The following is a 15,522-nucleotide window of genomic DNA, read 5'->3' as shown; positions in this document are numbered from 1 at the left end:
TCCCTCATGCCTGGCACGAGGAGAATCCCCAATTTTGGGCCAGTTTCCCCAATATAGAGACCCCAGAGCCCAAACCCTCCAAGATTTTGGTCGGATTTTCCCACTTTTGGCGTTTTTACCCCCAGACCTCACCTCTTGCCCAGGGTGACGCCGGCCAGCTTGATGAGGTCCCTCATGCAGGGCGTGATGAGCACCGGCGGCTCGTCGCTGTCGCCGGCCTCGTCGTAGCTCTCCACCTGCTCCACCACGAACTGCGCGTGCCGCAGCAGCGAGTCCTCCGTGAAACGGTTGAAGTTGAGCCCCGCCGGCGGCACCGTGGTCTGGGGGCGGTTTGGGATGGTTGGGAAGGGTTTGGGATGGTTGGGAAGGGTTGGGGATGGATGGGAAGGGTTGGGAAGGGTTGGGGATGGATGGGAAGGGTTGGGGATGGATGGGAAGGGTTGGAGATGGATGGGAAGGGTTGGGAAGGGTTGGGGATGGTTGGGAAGGGTTGGGGATGGATGGGAAGGGTTGGGAAGGGTTGGGAAGGGTTGGGAAGGGTTGGGAATGGTTGGGAAGGGTTGGGAAGGGTTGGGGATGGTCACTGAACCCTCTCCAGATCGCCCATTCCAGGGACACCAAGGTTTGGAATGGTTGGGAATGGTTGGGAGGTGACACCACGGAGAGGTGACACCACGGGGAGGTGACACCACGGGGATGTGACACCACGGGGAGGTGACACCATGGGGAGGTGACACCACAGGGACGTGACACCACGGAGAGGTGACACCATGGGGAGGTGACACCACGGAGAGGTGACACCACGGGGAGGTGACACCACAGGGAGGTGACACCACGGGGAGGTGACCCCATGGGGAGGTGACACCACAGGGAGGTGACACCACGGGGAGGTGACACCACAGGGAGGTGACACCACGGGGAGGTGACCCCATGGGGAGGTGACACCACAGGGAGGTGACACCACGGGGAGGTGACACCACGGGGAGGTGACACCACGGGGACGTGACACTGGCGCTGTCACCTCGATCTTGTTGAGCAGGTCCTCGTAGCTGACGTGGCGGTTGTTCTGCAGGAACTCCACCACGATCTTGCTCATGTAGATCTTCTCCTGCATCAGCGCGAAGGTGGGCGCGTACTCCTCGCTCGGCTCCATCAGGATGTAGTCGGCAAAGGCTGGGAACGGCCCCAGAACGGTGGGATTTGGGGGAAAAAAGGGGGAGAGAAGGAAAAAGGAGAAGGGAAAAGAAAAGAGAAGGAAAGAGAGAGAAAAAATATAGGAAAGAAGAAGGAAAAAAGAGGAAGAAAGAAAATGGAGGGAAAGAGCACGAAGTAGGTGAAAAATGAATGAAAGAGAAGAAAGAAAAAGGAAAAAAGAAAATAAAGAGGAAAACAGCAGGAAAAATTAGAAAAGACAAAAAAAATAAAGTGAAAGGAAAAGAGAAAAAAGAAAATAAAGGGGAAAAGAGCAGGGAAAAAGAGGAAAGAGGAGGAAAGAAGAGCAAGAAGGAAAAAGAAGAAAAGAGAAGAAAAATCAAACAAACGATGGGAAAAAGACAGAGAAAAAAGAGAAAAGAAGAAGAAAAAAACAAAAGAAAAAAAGAAAGACCAGAAAAATAAAGAAAAAAGAAGGAGGAAAAAGGAAAAAAGAGAGAAAAAAAATGGAAAAACAAAGGGGAAAAGGAGTAGAAAAGGAGAAAAAAGGAGAAGGGAGAAAAAGGAGGGAAAGGGCAAAAACCCTGAAACTCCCCCCAAAGAAACCTCGGTAAAAGCCCAAAATAACCCAAAACCAACCCCAAATTCCCCAAAACTCCCCTCAAAGCTCCTCCTCACCCGTGCTGAAGCCGATCAGCGCCTTCTCGCCGCCGTCGAAGCCCGTGATCCACCAGGCGTTGATGGGCCCCAACTTCTTGGCTCTCACCCCACCTGCCAAGCCAAAAAAAACCCCAAAAAAACCAAATCTGGACAATTCCCAGGTGGGAATCCCGAAATCCCCCGGAATTCCGGGCGTTTTCTCACCGTCCAGGCAGGGGTTGTCGTCGTAGATGGGTTTGACGACGCCGCTGAAGTAGAGCTCGATGTTCCTCTCGATGAGGCCGGTGTCGAAGGGACAGAGATGTCCCCTCTTGTCATAAACGCTGCCGGGGGGACGCGGAGGGTGTGGGCCACCATTCCAGAGGGAATTCCAGAGGGAATTCCCCCGGGGTCTCACCTGAAGGAGGTGACTTTGTGCTGGGGGAGGTCCTCGTAGCTCTCGAAGCCGTCCTCGTTGGCGTCGAAGATGGACAAGCGCTCGTCCGTCAGCATCTCCGGCTCCTCCAGCTGGATTTGGGGGGGAAAAAAAAAACCCAAAATGGGATTAACGGACATTTCTGCTTTTCCTGAGCTCGGGGAAGGAGGGTTTGGATCCCTTACGGCGTCGTCGGGGTCCCCTTGGAAGAATTTGAGGTCGGGGTCATCCAGGTACTGCCGGCAGTCGAGGCATTTTGGAGGGGTGGTCTGTGGGAGAGGGGAGGGAGAGTCAGCTTTTCCCAAAGTTATTCCTGGAATTATCCCGGATTTTGACAAAATTCAGGGTTTGCCATCAGAACCAGCCCCAGCTGTTTGGTTTTGAGAAGCTGAACTGGCTTCATAGGATAATCCAGCCTTTGGAATAATCTACTCGTCCCAAAAAACCTAAAATTCAGGAGTTTTAAGGGATTAAGAAATCCCCAAAAAAGATGGAATGAGGAGGGACTTACTTTAGCAGAAGCAGTGATTTTAACCTGAGGGATTTCGTCTTTGATTTCCGACCTGGGAGGGAAAAATTAAATCCTGGGATGAGGAAGGAGCAGTGACGTCATCGTTGTCATTGTCACCGTCACCGGGACACGGCCCCGGCCAGGGATGTCCCCCCTTTTCCTCACCCATCTTTGGTTTCCATTTTCATCCTTTTCTCATCTTGATCCTGGAGAAAAAGGCAAAAAAATGGGAAAAGGAGCAGGAAAATGCAATCCCAGCATGGCCAAAATCCCAGGAGATCCCCCCAGGTGTCACAACACAGCAAAATCCTGGGAAATCACCCCAAAAATTACCCAGGACAGGTCTGGGATGTCACAACACAGCAAAATCCTGGGAAATCACGCCAAAAATGACCCAGGATAGGTCTGGGATGTCACCACTAAACAAAACCCTGGGAAATCACCCCAAAAATGACCTAGGACAGGTCTGGGATGTCACCACTAAACAAAACCCTGGGAAATCACCCCAAAAACGACCTAGGACAGGTCTGGGATGTCACCACTGACCAAAATCCTGGGAAATCACCCCAAAACCGACCCAGGACGGGTCTGGGATGTCACCACTGACCAAAATCCTGGGAAATCACCCCAAAACCGACCCAGGACAGGTCTGGGATGTCACCACCGACCTTCTCCTCCAGCTCCTCCTCCTCCTTCTCCACGTTCATCAGCTCCGGCTTCACCTCCCCGTTGACCTCCTCCGATTTCCGCTTGTTGGACCTGCGGGACGGATCCGGGATGGGATTTTTGGGGGAACGGGAAGGGTTTGGGATGGTGGGGGGGATGAGGAAGAGGAGGGTGACCCTTCCCACTGACCCTTTGGACAGGAAGCTGAGGATGGACGGCTGCCGGCCGGAGCTGCGGGTGACGCGGGAGCTGGCCGGAGACTCTGCGGGAAAACCATGATGGATCCCAAATCCCAATGGGAACTGTCACACTCCAGGGTGAGGAGACCCCAAAACCCTTCCTGAGGAGATCCCAAAACCCTTCCCAAGGGGATCCCAGCCTTTAATCCCAATGGGAATTGTCACATTCCACGGTGAGGAGACCCCAAAACCCTTCCTGAGGAGATCCCAAAACCCTTCCCAAGGGGATCCCAGCCCTCAATGCCATTTGGAATTGTCACATTCCATGGTGAGGAAACCCCAAAACCCTTCCTGAGGAGATCCCAAAACCCTTCTCAAGGGGATCCCAGCCTTTAATCCCAATGGGAATTGTCACATTCCATGGTGAGCAGACTCCAAAACCCTTCCCAAGGGGATCCCAATGGGAATCATTGCACTCCAAAGTCAGGACACCCCAAAACCAGGAGACCCCAAAACCCTCCCCAAGGGGATCCCAGTTCTTGATCCCCGTGGGAATTGTCACACCCCAAAACCAGGAGACCCCAAAACCTTTCCCAAAGGAATCTCAATGGGAATTGTCATACCCCAAGGCCAGGAGACCCCAAAACCTTTCCCAAAGGGATCTCAATGGGAATTGCCACACCCCAAAACCAGGAGAGCCCAAAACCTTTCCCAAGGGAATCCCAGTTCTTGATCCCCGTGGGAATTGTCACACCCCAAAACCAGGAGACCCCAAAACCCTTCCCAAGGGGATCCCAGTTCTTGATCCCAATGGGAATTGTCACACCCCAAAACCAGGAGACCCCAAAACCCTTCCCAAGGGGATCCCAGTTCTTGATCCCAATGGGAATTGTCACACCCCAAGGCCAGGAGACCCCAAAATCCTTCCCAAAGGGATCTCAATGGGAATTGTCACACCCCAAAACCAGGAGACCCCAAAACCCTTCCTGAGGAGATCCCAAAACCCTTCCCAAGGGGATCCCAGTTCTTGATCCCAATGGGAATTGTCACACCCCAAAACCAGGAGACCCCAAAACCCTTCCCAAGGAGATCCCCCTTCTCCATCCCAATGGCCCCTCCCCACCCCCAGAATCCCCATTTACACCCCGAAAACCCCCAGAAACCCCAAATCCTTACTCTTGGCGTCCCCGTTGGAGCGGCTCCTGCGGGATTTCCGCGCCCGCGCGGCGGGGCCGGAGCAGGACGGGGACGAGGACGCCGCCAGCCCCTCCTCGAGCTCCATGGCGCCGTCCTCGTCCTCGTCGCTGCCGGAGGCGCCGTGCCCGGGGCACCCGTTGGGGCTGGGGCCCCCGGAGCCATTGGGGGCCGAGAGCTCCTGGCGCAGCAGCGCCTTCACCTTGGCCAGGTAGCGCTCCTGGGAGGGGAGCACCTGGCTGAGCCAGAACCCCGGCTGGGATCCCAAATCCCATGGGAAATGGGGCTGGGATCCCAAATCCCATGGGAAATGGGGGCTGGGATCCCAAATCCCATGGGAAATGGGGGCTGGGATCCCAAATCCCATGGGAAATGGGGCTGGGATCCCAAATCCCATGGGAAATGGGGGCTGGGATCCCAAATCCCATGGGGAACAGGGGCTGGGATCCCAAATCCCATGGGAAATAGGGGCTGAGCCAGAACCCCGGCTGGGATCCCAAATCCCATGGGAAATGGGGGCTGGGATCCCAAATCCCATGGGAAACGGGGGCTGGGATCCCAAATCCCATGGGAAATAGGGGCTGGGATCCCAAATCCCATGGGTAAAAGGGGCTGAGCCAGAACCCCGGCTGGGATCCCAAATCCCATGGGAAATGGGGGCTGGGATCCCAAATCCCACAGGGAAACAGGGGCTGGGATCCCAAATCCCATGGGGAAATGGGGGCTGGGATCCCAAATCCCATGGGAAATGGGGGCTGGGATCCCAAATCCCATGGGAAACGGGGGCTCAGCCTGAATCCCGGCTGGGATCCCAAATCCCACGGGAAAATGGGGGCTGAGCCCAAATCCCACAGGGAAACAGGGGCTGGGATCCCAAATCCCACAAGGAAACAGGGGCTGGGATCCCAAATCCCATGGGAAAATGGGGCTGGGATCCCAAATCCCACGGGAAACGGGGGCTGGGATCCCATATCCCACAGGGAAATGGGGGCTGGGATCCCAAATCCCATGGGAAAATGGGGGCTGAGCCCAAATCCCATGGGAAACAGGGGCTGGGATCCCAAATCCTGCAGGGAAACGGGGGCTGAGCCCGAATCCCAGGCTGGGATCCCAAATCCCACAGGGAAACAGGGGCTGAGCCCGAATCCCAGGCTGGGATCCCAAATCCCATGGGAAAATGGGGCTGAGCCCGAATCCCAGGCTGGGATCCCAAATCCCACGGGAAATGGGGGCTGGGATCCCAAATCCCACAGGGAAACGGGGGCTGGGATCCCAAATCCCATGGGAAATTGGGGCTGGGATCCCAAATCCCACAGGGAAACGGGGGCTCAGCCAGAACCCCGGGCTGGGATCCCAAATCCCATGGGAAATGGGGCTGAGCCAGAACCCCGGCTGGGATCCCAAATCCCATGGGAAAATGGGGGCTGGGATCCCAAATCCCATGGGGAAACAGGGGCTGGGATCCCAAATCCCACAGGGAAAAAGGGGCTGAGCCAGAACCCCGGCTGGGATCCCAAATCCCACGGGAAAATGGTATGGGGGCTGAGCCTGAATCCCATGGGAAAATGGGGGCTGGGATCCCAAATCCCATGGGAAATGGGGGCTGGGATCCCAAATCCCACAGGGAAACAGGGGCTGGGATCCCAAATCCCGCAGGGAAATGGGGGCTGGGATCCCAAATCCCACGGGAAATGGGGGCTGAGCCCGAATCCCATGGGAAATAGGGGCTGGGATCCCAAATCCCACAGGGAAACAGGGGCTGGGATCCCAAATCCCACAGGGAAATGGGGCTGGGATCCCAAATCCCATGGGAAATAGGGGCTGGGATCCCAAATCCCGCAGGGAAACAGGGGCTGAGCCAGAACCCCGGCTGGGATCCCAAATCCCATGGGAAATGGGGGCTGAGCCAGAACCCCGGGCTGGGATCCCAAACCCCACAGGGAAACAGGGGCTGAGCCAGAACCCCGGCTGGGATCCCAAATCCCATGGGAAACAGGGGCTGAGATCCCAAATCCCACAGGGAAACAGGGTCTGGGATCCCAAATCCCATGGGAAACAGGGGCTGGGATCCCAAATCCCATGGGAAATGGGGGCTGAGCCAGAACCCCGGCTGGGATCCCAAATCCCATGGGAAATAGGGGCTGGGATCCCAAATCCCATGGGAAATAGGGGCTGGGATCCCAAATCCCACAGGGAAACAGGGGCTGAGCCAGAACCCCGGCTGGGATCCCAAATCCCATGGGAAAATGGGGCTGAGCCAGAACCCCGGCTGGGATCCCAAATCCTATGGGAAATAGGGGCTGGGATCCCAAATCCCATGGGGAAATGGGGGCTGAGCCCGAACCCCGGCTGGGATCCCAAATCCCACGGGAAAATGGGGGCTGGGATCCCAAATCCCGCAGGGAAAATGGGGGCTGAGCCCGAATCCCGGGCTGGGATCCCAAATCCCACAGAGAAACAGGGGCTGAGCCAGAATCCCGCAGGGAAATGGGGGCTGAGCCAGAACCTCAGCTGGGATCCCAAATCCCATGGGAAAATGGGGCTGAGCCCAAATCCTGGGCTGGGATCCCAAATCCCACAACAAAGTGGGGGCTGAGCCAGAATCCCAGGGTCTTCCCAGTTTCCTGGGGTTTTATCCCAAATCCTGCTCTTTTATCCCTAATCTCGATGTTTTATCCCAAATCCCAGAGTTTTCCCGGGGTTTCCCAGGTGTTTTATCCTAAATCCCAGAGTTTTCCCGGGGTTTTCCAGGTGTTTTATCCCAAATCCCAGAGTTTTCCCGGGGTTTCCCAGGTGTTTTATCCCCAGTCCAGGTGTTTTCCCAGTTTCCTGGGTGTTTTACCCCAAATCCTGGTGTTTTCCCGGGGCTGTCTGAGTGTTTTACCCCAATCCCAGGGTTTTCCCGGGATTTTCCGGGTGTTTTCTCCCGGATCCCGGGTTTTGGGGTCTCACCTCGGAGAGTTCCTCGCGGCGCAGTTTGGCCTCGAGCTCGCTGAGCTGCAGCTGCACCTCGGCCTGCAGGAAGCCGTGGATGAGGCTCAGCTTCTCCTGGACGCTCTCCTGGGGACGTTGGGGACATTGGGGACACTGGGGACACTGGGGACACGGCAGGGACACTGGGGACAGCGTGGGGACACTGGGGATGGAGGGGACACGATGGGGACATCGGGGACAGGAAGCTGTGGATGAGGCTCAGCTTCTCCTGGACGCTCTCCTGGGGACATCGGGGACATTGGGGACATGGCAGGGACACGGCAGGGACACTGGGGACAGCATGGGGACAATGGGGATGGAGGGGACACGATGGGGACATCGGGGACAGGAAGCCGTGGATGAGGCTCAGCTTCTCCTGGACGCTCTCCTGGGGACATCGGGGACATTGGGGACATGGCAGGGACACGGCAGGGACATTGGGGACATGGCAGGGACACTGGGGACAGCGTGGGGACACTGGGGATGGAGGGGACACGATGGGGACATTGGGGACAGGAAGCCGTGGATGAGGCTCAGCTTCTCCTGGACGCTCTCCTGGGGACATCGGGGACATGGCAGGGACACTGGGGACACTGGGGACACTGGGGACACGGCAGGGACAGCGTGGGGACACTGGGGATGGAGGGGACACGATGGGGACATCGGGGACAGGAAGCCGTGGATGAGGCTCAGCTTCTCCTGGACGCTCTCCTGGGGACGTTGGGGACATTGGGGACACCGTGGGGACATTGGGGACAGCGTGGGGACATTGGGGACAGCGTGGGGACATTGGGGACAGCGTGGGGACAGCGTGGGGACAAGGTGAGGACACAGGGGACAGAAAATGGAGGGGACATTGTGGGGACACAGAAGGACTTCCCATGGGGACAAGGTGGGGCACGGAGGGGACACTTCTTGTGGGGACACAGGGGGACACAGGGGGACACAGAGGGACACAGGGGGACACAGGGGGACACAGGAGGACACAGGGGACACAGGGGGACACAGGGGGACACAGAGGGACACAGGGACAGCCCAGGTGACACCGGGGACATTCCAGGACTCACCTTCTCTCCCAGGTTCTCCTCATCCCGCTCCAAGTCCTGCAGCCTGGGGGGACAGAGGGGTCACCACGGGTGGGGACACCCAGGGAGGGGACAAAGGGACACGGCGGGGTGGCTGCAGAGGGGACAGGGACAAGGGGACACAGGGACAAGGGACAAAGGGACACGGTGGGGTGGCACCGACGGCCAGGAATGGGGGAATTCCAGCTGGGAGGGGATGGTGGGGGGACAGGGACACCTCTGGTGCCACCAGGAATGTCCCAGGATTGGGGACAGTCAGCGGGATGTGGGGCTGGGACCCTCGGGAATGCCGGGATTGGGGACAGAAACCCGGGATTGGGGTCAGGAACCCTGGAATGGGGTCAGGAACGCGGGATTGGGGTCAGGACCCTGGGATTGGGGTCAGGACCATCAGGATTGGGATCAGAACCCCGGGATTGGGGTCAGGACCCCGGGATTGGGGACAGGACCCCGGGATTGGGGACAGGACCCCTGGGATTGGGGACAGGAACCCCCGGGATTGGGGTCAGGACCCCCGGGATTGGGGACAGGAGCCCGAGATTGGGGTCAGGAACCCTGGAATGGGGTCAGGACCCCCGGGATTGGGGTCAGAACCCCAGGGATTGGGGTCAGAACCCCAGGGATTGGGGACAGAAACACGGGATTGGGGACAGGAGCCCGAGATTGGGGACAGGAACCCTGGAATGGGGTCAGGAACCCCCGGGATTGGGGTCAGGACCCCGGGATTGGGGACAGGACCCCGAGATTGGGGACAGGAACCCTGGAATGGGGTCAGGACCCCCGGGATTGGGGTCAGGACCCCCGGGATTGGGGTCAGGACCATCAAGATTGGGATCAGAACCCCGGGATTGGGGACAGGACCCCGGGATTGGGGACAGGAACCCGAGATTGGGGACAGGACCCCCGGGATTGGGATCAGAATCCCGGGATTGGGGTCAGGACCCCGGGATTGGGGTCAGAACCCCGGGATTGGGGTCAGGACCCCGGGATTGGGGTCAGGACCCCGGGATTGGGGTCAGGACCCCGGGATTGGGGTCAGGACCATCAGGATTGGGATCAGAACCCCGGGATTGGGGTCAGGACCATCAGGATTGGTGTCAGGACCCCGGGATTGGGGTCAGGACCCCGGGATTGGGGTCAGGACCCCGGGATTGTGATCAGAACCCCGGGATTGGGGTCAGGACCCCCGGGATTGGGATCAGAACCCCGGGATTGGGGTCAGGACCCCAGGATTGGGGTCAGGACAGGGGTCAGGACCCCTCATGTGCCACGGCCATTCCCTGGGAATGTCCCATCCACCAGGATTTGGGACGGGACCCTCTGGAATGGCTCCTGTCCCCCCAGGATGGCTCCTGTCCCCACTGGGATGGCTCCTGTCCCCCCCAGGATGGCTCCTGTCCCCCCCAGGATGGCTCCTGTCCCCCCCAGGATGGCTCCTGTCCCCCAGGATGGCTCCTGTCCCCCAGGATGGCTCCTGTCCCCCCCAGGATGGCTCCTGTCCCCCCCAGGAGTGGCTCCTGTCCCCCAGGATGGCTCCTGTCCCCCAGGGTGGCTCCTGTCCCCCCCAGGATGGCTCCTGTCCCCCTCAGGATGGCTCCTGTCCCCCAGGAGTGGCTCCTGTCCCCCAGGAGTGGCTCCTGTCCCCCAGGATGGCTCCTGTCCCCCAGGAGTGGCTCCTGTCCCCACTGGGATGGCTCCTGTCCCCCTCTGGAGTGGCTCCTGTCCCCCAGGAGTGGCTCCTGTCCCCCAGGAGTGGCTCCTGTCCCCACTGGGATGGCTCCTGTCCCCCAGGAGTGGCTCCTGTCCCCCAGGAGTGGCTCCTGTCCCCCAGGATGGCTCCTGTCCCCCAGGAGTGGCTCCTGTCCCCTCTAGGAGTGGCTCCTGTCCCCCAGGAGTGGCTCCTGTCCCCACTGGGATGGCTCCTGTCCCCCTCAGGATGGCTCCTGTCCCCCCCAGGATGGCTCCTGTCCCCCCCAGGAGTGGCTCCTGTCCCCCAGGAGTGGCTCCTGTCCCCTCTAGGAGTGGCTCCTGTCCCCACTGGGATGGCTCCTGTCCCCCAGGATGGCTCCTGTCCCCCCCAGGAGTGGCTCCTGTCCCCCCCAGGATGGCTCCTGTCCCCCCCAGGAGTGGCTCCTGTCCCCCCCAGGATGGCTCCTGTCCCCCCCAGGATGGCTCCTGTCCCCCAGGAGTGGCTCCTGTCCCCACTGGGATGGCTCCTGTCCCCACTGGGATGGCTCCTGTCCCCCTCAGGAGTGGCTCCTGTCCCCCAGGGTTGGCTCCTGTCCCCCAGGATGGCTCCTGTCCCCACTGGGATGGCTCCTGTCCCCCAGGAGTGGCTCCTGTCCCCCCCAGGATGGCTCCTGTCCCCCCCAGGAGTGGCTCCTGTCCCCCAGGATGGCTCCTGTCCCCCTCAGGATGGCTCCTGTCCCCCCCAGGAGTGGCTCCTGTCCCCCAGGATGGCTCCTGTCCCCCTCAGGATGGCTCCTGTCCCCCCCAGGAGTGGCTCCTGTCCCCCTCAGGATGGCTCCTGTCCCCCAGGAGTGGCTCCTGTCCCCCAGGATGGCTCCTGTCCCCACTGGGATGGCTCCTGTCCCCCTCAGGAGTGGCTCCTGTCCCCCAGGAGTGGCTCCTGTCCCCCCCAGGATGGCTCCTGTCCCCCAGGATGGCTCCTGTCCCCCAGGATGGCTCCTGTCCCACTCAGGATGGCTCCTGTCCCCCCCAGGAGTGGCTCCTGTCCCCCAGGGATGGCTCCTGTCCCCCCCAGGATGGCTCCTGTCCCCCAGGAGTGGCTCCTGTCCCACTCAGGATGGCTCCTGTCCCCCAGGGATGGCTCCTGTCCCACTCAGGATGGCTCCTGTCCCCCCCAGGAGTGGCTCCTGTCCCCCAGGGATGGCTCCTGTCCCCCAGGATGGCTCCTGTCCCCCAGGATGGCTCCTGTCCCCCAGGATGGCTCCTGTCCCCCTCAGGATGGCTCCTGTCCCCCAGGAGTGGCTCCTGTCCCCACTGCAATGGCTCCTGTCCCCCAGGATGGCTCCTGTCCCCCAGGATGGCTCCTGTCCCCCCCAGGAGTGGCTCCTGTCCCCACTGGAGTGGCTCCTGTCCCCCCCAGGATGGCTCCTGTCCCCCAGGATGGCTCCTGTCCCCCAGGATGGCTCCTGTCCCCCCCAGGAGTGGCTCCTGTCCCCCAGGAGTGGCTCCTGTCCCCCAGGATGGCTCCTGTCCCCCCCAGGAGTGGCTCCTGTCCCCACTGGGATGGCTCCTGTCCCCCCCAGGATGGCTCCTGTCCCCCAGGAGGGGCTCCTGTCCCCCAGGATGGCTTCTGTCCCCCCCAGGATGGCTCCTGTCCCCCAGGATGGCTCCTGTCCCCACTGGGATGGCTCCTGTCCCCCAGGAGTGGCTCCTGTCCCCACTGGGATGGCTCCTGTCCCCCAGGAGTGGCTCCTGTCCCCCAGGATGGCTCCTGTCCCCCAGGATGGCTCCTGTCCCCACTGGAATGGCTCCTGTCCCCCAGGAGTGGCTCCTGTCCCCACTGGGATGGCTCCTGTCCCCACTGGGATGGCTCCTGTCCCCCAGGAGTGGCTCCTGTCCCCCAGGAGTGGCTCCTGTCCCCACTGGGATGGCTCCTGTCCCCCAGGAGTGGCTCCTGTCCCCTCTAGGAGTGGCTCCTGTCCCCACTGGGATGGCTCCTGTCCCCCAGGAGTGGCTCCTGTCCCCCTCAGGATGGCTCCTGTCCCCCAGGAGCCATTCCTGTCTCCACTGGGGTGGCTCCTGTCCCCTCTAGGAGTGGCTCCTGTCCCCATGCCACCCCCCAGGCCCCCCTGTCCCATCCCAGCACCGCTCCGGTGCCACCCCCACTTCCCTTTTCCCTTTTCCCGCGGGATTTGGGGGGATTTGGGGGATTCTGGGGGGTCCCCCAGGTTTGGGGACAGCCACGGGGACCTTGGGGACAGCGCGGGCACCGCGCCGGAAGCGGGGGAGGGGTTTGGGGCCCCTTCCTGCCCGGGCTGGGGGCACAGGAGGGGTTTGGGGGGCACAGGGACCATTCCCACCAGGGTCACCCCGAAATCTGACACCCCTCCCACCCCAAAAATCCCTGGGGGGAACCCGGCCGGGGCCACGTGGGCACCCCAAAACTGGGGGAGGGGAGGGTTGGGGGGCCTGGGCTGGAGGGGTCCCCCAAAATATGGGGAGGGTCATGGTAATTTTGGGAGGATCAGGGCACTTTTGGGGGGATCAGGGTAATTTTTGGGGGGGGGGTGGGTTCTGGGGGTGTCAGAGCAGTTCTGGGGGGATTCAGGGCACTTTTGGGGGGATTCAGGGCACTTTTGGGGAGGTGCTGGGGGTGTCAGGGTAATTTTGGGGGGGTTCAGTGACACTGAGGGGGTGTCAGTGACATGAAGAGGTGTCAGTGCCAGGGCTGGTGGCCCTCAGCCCATCCTGGTGGCCCTGAGCCCATCTTGGTGGCCCTCATCCCTCCGTGGTGGCACTCTGCCCATCCTGGTGGCCCTCAGCTCATCCTGGTGGCCCTCATCCCTCCGTGGTGGCCCTCATCCCTCCGTGGTGGCCCTCAGCCCATCCTGGTGGCCCTCAGCCCATCCTGGTGGCCCTCAGCTCATCCTGGTGGCCCTCAGCCCATCCTGGTGGCCCTCAGCCCTCCCTGGTGGCCCTCAGCCCATCCTGGTGGCCCTCAGCTCATCCTGGTGGCCCTCAGCCCTCCCTGGTGGCCCTCAGCTCATCCTGGTGGCCCTCAGCTCATCCTGGTGGCCCTCAGCCCTCCCTGGTGGCCCTCAGCTCATCCTGGTGGCCCTCAGCCCATCCTGGTGGCCCTCAGCTCATCTTGGTGGCCCTCAGCCCTCCCTGGTGGCCCTCAGCTCATCCTGGTGGCCCTCAGCCCATCTTGGTGGCCCTCAGCCCATCCTGGTGGCCCTCATCCCTCCGTGGTGGCCCTCAGCCCATCCTGGTGGCCCTCAGCCCATCTTGGTGGCCCTCAGCCCATCCTGGTGGCCCTCAGCCCTCCCTGGTGGCCCTCAGCCCTCCCTGGTGGCCCTCAGCCCTCTCTGGTGGCCCTCAGCCCTCCCTGGGCAGGCTCTGGGCGCACCCTGAAGGGTTCTGAGGGGCTGTGAGGTCTGTGAGGGGCTCGAGAGTCTCTGAGCTCTGTGAGAGGCTCCAAGGGGCTGTGAGGGGCTCTGAGAGGCTGTGAGGGTCTCAAAGCTGTGAGGTCTGCGAGGGGCTCTGAGAGACTCTGAGGTCTGTGAGGGGCTCTAAGGGGCTGTGAGGGGCTCTAAAGGGCTGTGAGGGTCTCAGAGCTGTGAAGGCTCTGAGGGTCTCTGAGGGTCTCTAAGGGGCTGTGAAGGCTCAGAGAGCGGTGAAGGCTGTGAGGAGCTCTAAGGGGCTGTGAGGGTCTGTGAGGGTCTCAGAGCTGTGAGGGGCTCTGAGGGTCTGTGAGGGTCTCCGAGGTCTGTGAGGGGCTCTAAGGGGCTCTGAGGGTCTCTGAGGGTCTCTAAGGGGCTGTGAAGGCTCAGAGAGCGGTGAAGGCCGTGAGGAGCTCCAAGGGGCTGTGAGGGTCTCAGAGCTGTGAGGTCTGCGAGGGTCTCTGAGAGCTATGAAGGCTCTGAGGGTCTCTGAGGGTCTCTGAGGGTCTCTGAGCTCTGTGAGAGGCTCCAAGAGGCTGTGAGGGTCTCTGAGGGTCTCTGAGCTCTGTGCAGCGGGGCCTCTCTCCCGCCTCCCGGCCGGGACTCACCGTCGGCGCAGCTCGGCGGGCAGCGGGGCGGGCGGCAGCGGCGCGGCTCTGGCGGGCATCGGGAGCGGGGCGGGGGCGGGCGCGGGGCCCGGAGCGGGGTCGGGGCCCGGAGCTGCGGCACCGGGAGCGGGGCCCGGAGCGGGGCCGGGGTCGGGGCCCGGAGCGAGACCGGGGCCGCGGTCGGGGCCCGGGACCGGGGTCGGGGCCCGGAGCGGGGCCGCGGTCGGGGCCCGGAGCGGAGCCGGGGCCGGGGCCCGGAGCGGGGTCGGGGCCCGGAGCGGGACCGGGGCCGGGGTCGGGGCCGCGGTCGGGGCCCGGCGCGGCGGCACCGGGAGCGGCTTCGCGCGGAAACCAGCGGCGGGCGCGGGGCGGCGCCGACCACCGCGCGGGGGGAGCCGGCGCGCACCATGCCGCCGCCGCCGCGGGGGGGGACGGCGCGGGCGGCGGCGGGAGCGCCGAGCCGGGGGAAGCCGGAGGGGATCGGCGGGAACCGGGGGGAACCGGAGGGGTCGGGGAGGAACCGGGAGAGGCGGCGGAGGGGGGGAACGGGGAGGCCTCAAGGGGGGAAACGGAGAGTGAGGGGGGAGTGGGAGGTACCACTGAGAGAGACGGGGGGAGACGGGAGGTACCACTGAGGGGAGATGGGAGATACCACTGAGAGAGACGGGGGGAGGCGGGAGGCACCACTGAGGGGAGATGGGAGATACCACTGAGAGAGACGGGGGGAGACGGGAGGTACCACTGAGGGGAGATGGGAGATACCATTGAGAGCGACGGGGGGAGACGGGAAGTACCACTGAGGGGAGATGGGCGATACCACTGAGAGAGACGGGGGGAGACGGGAGGTACCACTGAGGAGATGGGAGGTACCACTGAGAGAGACGGGGGGAGGCGGGAGGTACCACTGAGGGGAGATGGGGTGGCCTGTACCACTCTGCGGGGGGAGG

At 61.8% G+C, this 15,522-nt stretch overlaps 1 protein-coding gene across 1 annotated transcript in view; it reads right to left on the bottom strand.

Annotated features, from left to right (window-relative positions):
- The window catches only part of DNMT1 (DNA methyltransferase 1), a 45,255-nt gene extending 30,548 nt beyond the window's left edge, over positions 1-14,707 (bottom strand). Inside the window, exons 1-14 of the mRNA XM_072919913.1 lie at positions 14,576-14,707; positions 8,818-8,860; positions 7,730-7,837; positions 4,760-4,997; positions 3,594-3,666; positions 3,407-3,497; positions 2,904-2,944; positions 2,739-2,790; positions 2,413-2,496; positions 2,210-2,319; positions 2,017-2,135; positions 1,831-1,923; positions 1,022-1,173; positions 133-320 (exon numbers count right to left, since the gene is read on the bottom strand). Of these exons, the coding sequence (XP_072776014.1) occupies positions 133-320; positions 1,022-1,173; positions 1,831-1,923; positions 2,017-2,135; positions 2,210-2,319; positions 2,413-2,496; positions 2,739-2,790; positions 2,904-2,944; positions 3,407-3,497; positions 3,594-3,666; positions 4,760-4,997; positions 7,730-7,837; positions 8,818-8,860; positions 14,576-14,634 (1,451 nt within the window). The 5' untranslated portion in view covers positions 14,635-14,707. The remainder of the gene's footprint in view (positions 1-132; positions 321-1,021; positions 1,174-1,830; positions 1,924-2,016; positions 2,136-2,209; positions 2,320-2,412; positions 2,497-2,738; positions 2,791-2,903; positions 2,945-3,406; positions 3,498-3,593; positions 3,667-4,759; positions 4,998-7,729; positions 7,838-8,817; positions 8,861-14,575) is intronic.
- Between the last annotated feature and the right edge of the window lie 815 nt (positions 14,708-15,522).

This window comes from Taeniopygia guttata, chromosome 30 (genome assembly GCF_048771995.1).
Source record: "Taeniopygia guttata chromosome 30, bTaeGut7.mat, whole genome shotgun sequence".
Classification (NCBI taxonomy): Eukaryota; Metazoa; Chordata; class Aves; order Passeriformes; family Estrildidae; genus Taeniopygia; species Taeniopygia guttata.
Note: the sequence above shows the minus strand (reverse complement) of the source record. Positions and strands in the feature narration are given on the sequence as shown.